Below are 6,305 nucleotides of genomic sequence, written 5' to 3' on the forward strand. Positions count from 1 at the left end.
TGCCCTCAATCCCTCCCAGCATCAGAGTCTTTTCCAGTGAGTCAACTCTTTTCATGAGGTGGCCAAAGTATTGGAGTTTCAGCTTTAGCATCAGTCCTTCCAATGAAAACCCAGGAGTTAGAGGTTACTAAAATAAATGTCACTTTTTTCTATCCAGATTTCTGAATCCTCTGAATTTTTTCCAAGATCCAACCTCCCTAAGGCTCTCTGTGACTCTCAGAAGGATTCTTAGAATAAATTACTTTTGAGTTATAGTAATTGATGTAATCTTGAAAGTGAAAGTCGTTCAGTCATGCCCCACTCTTCGCGACCCCATGGACTGTATAGTCCATGGAATTCTCCAGGCCAGACAATTGGAGTGGGTAGCAGTTCCCTTCTCCAGCGTATCTTCCCAACCCACTGGTGGAACCCAGGTCTCCCACATTGCAGACGGATTCTTTACCAGCTGAGCCACCAGGGACAGCCTGATGTAATCTTACTTTTATTAAAATTACTTTTGTGTAACACAGTTCTTCCCTTTACCCTATCCAGGCTCTGTTGAAGTGCCTTTCATTGATTATAAAAGAATTGTTTTGCTGTTTTTTTCTCCTTGCATTTTTTCATGAAATAGCCTAAAAATCTTTACTTAGATTTAAAATTTCAAATTAGTTCCTTTGGGGGAAAAGTGGGTATCAAGTATCAATCTAGGTAGAAATATAAAAACTTATTTTCTGCTTGTTAAAAGAGTTGAATTTGAAAGGTGGTTCAAGTTGTATAATGGATAGAAGCCTTGAGTCTTGTTTTGTGTTTACAAAAGTTATGCAAAGTGCTGTCAGAGACCAGAGAGTGAGGTAAAACAGTTTACCAGTACAGGATTAGCAGAGCATGGTGGAAGTAGAAATTGCTTGAAACTTAGTTATGGCCAAACTGTAAAGAGATTTGAATGCCAGACTAAAGAATTTGGATTCTGTGAAACTACTGAAAATGTTAAGTAGAGAAGTAAAATTTAGAAAGTTTAAAATCTAGAGTGGTGTGATTGATATTATGATGTACAGAGAAGCCAGATACAAAATGTTTAGGCAAAGTGATGCCTTGAAAGGATTACCAGTAGTTCTGCCTCTTTATTTTAGGAAGGACACATCTGCCACATTCCAGTCAGTTAATGGATCACCCCAAGCAGAAGAACCTCCGTTGGAATCTACAAGCAAAGAAGCCTTCTTTAGCAGAGTGGAAACATATTCTATATCCTTTTAGGTTCGTGTGAGTTGCATGTTCTCCTGCTGCTGAATTATTGGGTTGTTTTTTTTTTTCCAGGAATAAGACCACTTACTCTGATGTTTTAATTTTTAGAATTAAACTTGGTAAGAATTTTTTTTAGGAAAATTAACATCATAAAATATTAAGGGACATTTGGCTTCTAATCTTTTTTTTTTTTTTCACAGAAGAGAAAACTAAGAGCCTGAGAGAAAAAGGAATAATAACTGACATTGTATATAGTGTTTTCATGTTTATTATCATATTTGAGCTTCATCTTAAACATATGAAAATAAGTATTCTTAATCTCATTTTGCAAAGAGGAAACAGTTAAGGTAGATTATTTGATTTACCCAGGGTCAACTTGCTAGTAACTGGTAGAACCAGAATTATGGTGTAAGGCTCTTAGTGCTCAAACCTAATATTATTTTAGACTACAGTACATTTCCTGTCTCTTTCAAGATTTTCCTCTGAAAGTTATCCATGGTTGCACAACAAATTATCCTCAGACTTAGTAGCTTAAAACCACAAACACTTATTATCTCACGTTTTCTGTGGATCAGGAATCTAGGTACAGCTTAGCTGAGTCGTATGGTTCAGGGCCTCTCTCAGACTGTCATCAAAGTATTGGCCAGGGCTAGACTAGTAAAGGATCTACTTCTAAGCTCACTCATGTTGTTGGCAAGATTAATTTCTTCATGGCTATTGGACTGAGGGTTTCAGTTCTTTACTGGCTTTTGACTGGAGCTACATGGGCCTCTCACAGGGATAGTTACAACATGGCAGCAGACTTCAGTCAGAGTGAGCAAGCAAGAGAGAGCAAGATAGAAGCTAGATTATTTTTATAATCTAGTCTCAAGCAACATCACATCACTTTTGCTGTTTTCTATTTGCTGCTGCTGCTGCTAAGTTGCTTCAGTCGTGTCTGACTCTGTGCAACCCCATAGACATCCTTCCACCAGGCTCCACCGTCCCTGGGCTTCTCCAGGCAAGAACACTGGAGTGGGTTACCGCTTCCGTCTCCAGTGCATGAAAGTGAAAAATAAAAATGAAGTCGCTCAGTCGTATCCGACTCTTCTCGACCCCATGGACTGCAGCCTACCAGGCTCCTCTGTCCGTGGGATTTTCCAGGCAAGAGTACTGGAGTGGGGTGCCATTGCCTTCTCCTATTTGCTAGACTGTTTTTAATTTAAAAGCAATTACAGACTTAATAGAAAAGTTGTACAGGTTACAAAGAACCTTCTTTTGAGTACTTGAAAGTAAGTTGCCAAAGTGACACCTCATGACTCCCAAATATTTCCCACAAACAATGACTTTCTTTTACATAACCACAATGAAATCATCAAAATTGGGAAATTCACATAATAAATTACCACCGTCTAACCCTCACATCATAATCATTCCATCAGTTGTCATCATAACCTTCTTAAGAAGATCCAGTTAAAATCTTCAGTTTTTCTTTGAATTTCATGACCTTGATACTTTTGAAGATGATAGGCCAGTTATTTTATAGAGCGTATCTCAGTTTGCATTTGTCTGATGTTTGGTTATGATGAGACGCAAGTTGTGATGCTGTGTTCTCATTGCATCCTGTCAGGTGGCACATGCTTTTGATATGCCCCTTTACCTGGATGATCATTCTGATCAGTTGAGTAAGTGGGTGTTTACTGTTGTAAAATAACTTTTTCCTCCTTTGTAATTAAGCTGTTTTGTGGGAATGTGCTTTGAAACTACGTAAATATAATTCCTTATCAAACTGTATGTAACTTACTTGTTTGTAGTAGCTTGGTCTCTGATTTCCTTTTTTATTCAATGGATTTTAATCCATTACTATTATTATATATTTTGAAATTCCAGGTGCCCCTGATTTGGTGAGTGGGCGGCTTGGCTACAGCACCCCAGGGTGCTCCAACTTCCCCCTCTATGGGGACTCCCTCTTTACTTCGGCTTTGATGCCTTGCCCTGGGCTGTCTCCCTCACCCTCCTGGCTTATTCCTCTGCCTTGCACCCCCTGGTGGCTTTAGGACTAAATTGTTCAGGAAGGAGAAAGTATTTTAACCATCCTTGTACTGCTGTTCCTTGGATTAATTCCTAATATTGATACAGCATTTAAAAATTATTTCATTTTGTTATTTTTTGTTCTCAGTGAATTTAATTTGATTGCCACTTTGATATGGTAATTATTTATTTGACCTAAGCTAGTTAAGTGATTCTCTGACTTTTTAAAAAAATTTTATTTAGTTTTTAATTGAAGGATAATTGCTTCACAGAATTTTGTTGTTTCCTTCTTTTATTCTACAGAATTCAAACTCCTTTAACATTTATATCTAGATTCTATTTCTAGCCTTCAGTCCTTTTGCTGCTATTAAAATGTTTTCAATTTCCAATATCCCTTGTAAAAATACAGAACTTTCCTGCAACTTTCATGTTTTCTCCTTTTTGTGTGTGTGTGCTCTGTAAAACAAGAGCTCTGTAGGTAAACAGAAAAAACCGAGTGTTGAATGTTAAAGATCAATAAATGATTTTATTTTTCCCATACTGTAGATGCTCTTAATGCTCTCGGCCTATTTAAAACACACATACCACCTACACACATTAATATATAACAGTCAAATTTAGGGCAGGGATGAATAATGAATATTTTTAATTTTACTGACTTTATTCTTCAGAAGGTAAAAGCAGTAGTACAGAGGAGTGATAAATATTTCTGTTGTTTGACCTTCACCATCCCCTGTTGCTCAGGCAAATTCGGGTACTTTCACTAGTGTTTTCAAATCCTTAGAATTTTTTTATTTTATTGTATTTATTTATGGCTGCAGTGGGTCTTCATTGCTGTATGCAGGTTTTCTCTAGTTGTAGCAAGCAGGGGCTACTCTTCGTTGCAGTGCACAGGCTTGTCATTGTGGTGGCTTCCGTTGCAGAGCACGGGCTCTTGGGTACTCGGGCTTCAGTAGTTGTGGACCTCGGGCTTAGTTGCTCTATAGCATGTGAGATCTTCTTGGACCAGGGGTCAAACCTGTGTCTCCATCATTGGCAGATGGACTCCCAAACACTAGACCACCAAGGCTGCTGCTGCTGCTGCTAAGTTGCTTCAGTCGCCTCCGACTCTGTGTGACCCCATAGACGGCAGCCCACCAGGCTCCCCCGTCCCTGGGATTCTCCAGGCAAGAACACTGGAGTGGGTTGCCATTTCCTTCTCCAGTGCGTGAAAGTGAAAAGTGAAAGTGAAGTCACTCAGTCGTGTCCAACTCTTAGCGACCCCATGGACTGCAGCCTACCAGGCTCCTCCATCCATGGGATTCTCCAGGCAAGAGTACTGGAGTGGGGTGCCATTGCCTTCTCCGACTCCATCCCACAACTGATAATAAAAAACATTTTAAGCATATAAAATATATAGGGCTTCCCATAGCTTTCCCTCTGAATGTGTTTATTCCTAACTATACTAAGAGTGAATTAAAGTTTTCATTTCTGACTTACTCATTTTAATGTAGTCATGTTTTTCTTAACATGAATACTCTCTGAAATGGGCAGGCAAGCCCTCTGAGCTGTCTCCACTGGTCTGTGCAAAATACGGCTGGGTCACAGTTGAATGTGATATGCTGAAGTGCTCCAGCTGTCAGGCTTTCCTCTGTGCCACTTTACAACCAGCTTTTGATTTTGACAGATGTAAGTATAAAGTACAAATTACGTTTTTCTCCAAGTTCAAAAGATATCTATGCTAGCTTTTCTGAAAAGACTAGCCACTTGTGTTTGATCAAAGAATGTATCTTTCTATATATAACAAGGTAAATTTGTGATTTTCTTCACCTTAATTATTAGCTTCAGTCATTACTTTTTTTTTTAAAGCTCAGCTACTTTAGAGTGAACCTGTCTGTACGCATTCTGGGAAACTAGCAGCAGTATGTTTATGTTAGGATTCTGAAATTTATACTTTAGGCTCAGAAACACAGGGCATTAATGAAGGCTCACATTTTTTAATGATCTGCCTTATAAAGATACATAATAGCTCCTTGTTAACTGGTCTTAGAATCTTGATTTAAAACTTGTGACAAATATTAAGATGATGCAGTTACTAATATTTCATATCTTTAAAAATTGCCTTAGTTATTTTTATTTTTAGTTGTATCTATACTCTTAAAAGCTCTTGGCCATTGGATTTTGAATCTGTGATAGTGTTTTTTAAGGCATTGTTACCTGTATGGGTTTCAGATAAGGAGCGATGTGCTGAGCTGAAGAAAGCCTTATGTACTGCCCATGAGAAGTTCTGTTTCTGGCCAGACAGCCCCTCTCCAGGTACTTATTCCCAGCATTTCCCCATTATCATCTCTTTGGTCATTGCATTTCTAGTATTGTCTATTTCTTTGTAAAAATCTAGTCTTTGAAGTTTCTCTTTCCTCCTTTCTATTTGTGCTTTACAAGAAGCACTGACATTAATTTATTCTTACGTCATTATTTTATTAAATGCATTTGACATGACAGATTAAACTATGCCTACGTTATCCTGTTTAATCCTTGCAGGGGCCCTGGGAGGTAGATATTATCAATCTGATTCTCAGGTAAGGAAACTGAGAATCAGAAATCTTAAAACCAACTAGTGAGGAGCCATAACAGTGGTTTTATCTGATTTCAAACTCTGCCTTTCTTACGTAGCAAACCAGCCCCATGTTCTACCCAGGCCTCCTGGTACACTAATGGCATTAATGGTGGCAGATAACAGGTTCATTTGCTAAGGAAGACTCACAGGACTGCACATGAGAGTGATTACAAATCTCCAGTTTATGACAGTAAAACAGCACAATGTATCAGTAGCACTGAAGTGAAGGTATCACAGGGGCTTCTCAGGTGGCCCAGCGGTAAAGAACCCACCTGCATACAGGAGACTCCAGAGACGAGCCCTGGGTTGGGAAGATCCCCCGGAGGAGGAAATGGCAACTCACTCCCATATTCTTGCCTGGAAAAATCCCATGAACAGAGGAATCTGGCAGGCTACAGTCCATGGGTCACAAAAGAGTCGGACATGACTTAGTGACCAAACAACAACAACAAAGGCTATCACAGCCAAGGACTCCCCC

At 39.1% G+C, this 6,305-nt stretch overlaps 1 protein-coding gene across 1 annotated transcript in view; it reads left to right on the forward strand.

Moving 5' to 3' along the window:
- ZC3HC1 (zinc finger, C3HC-type containing 1) overlaps positions 1–6,305 on the forward strand; it is a 16,438-nt gene that overhangs the window by 1,326 nt on the left and 8,807 nt on the right. The window contains exons 2-4 of the mRNA XM_010831677.1: positions 1,110–1,221; positions 4,749–4,899; positions 5,443–5,526. Coding sequence (XP_010829979.1) covers positions 1,110–1,221; positions 4,749–4,899; positions 5,443–5,526 — 347 coding nt within the window. The remainder of the gene's footprint in view (positions 1–1,109; positions 1,222–4,748; positions 4,900–5,442; positions 5,527–6,305) is intronic.

Source organism: Bison bison, unplaced genomic scaffold (genome assembly GCF_000754665.1).
Source record: "Bison bison bison isolate TAMUID 2011002044 unplaced genomic scaffold, Bison_UMD1.0 scf7180017864530, whole genome shotgun sequence".
Classification (NCBI taxonomy): Eukaryota; Metazoa; Chordata; class Mammalia; order Artiodactyla; family Bovidae; genus Bison; species Bison bison.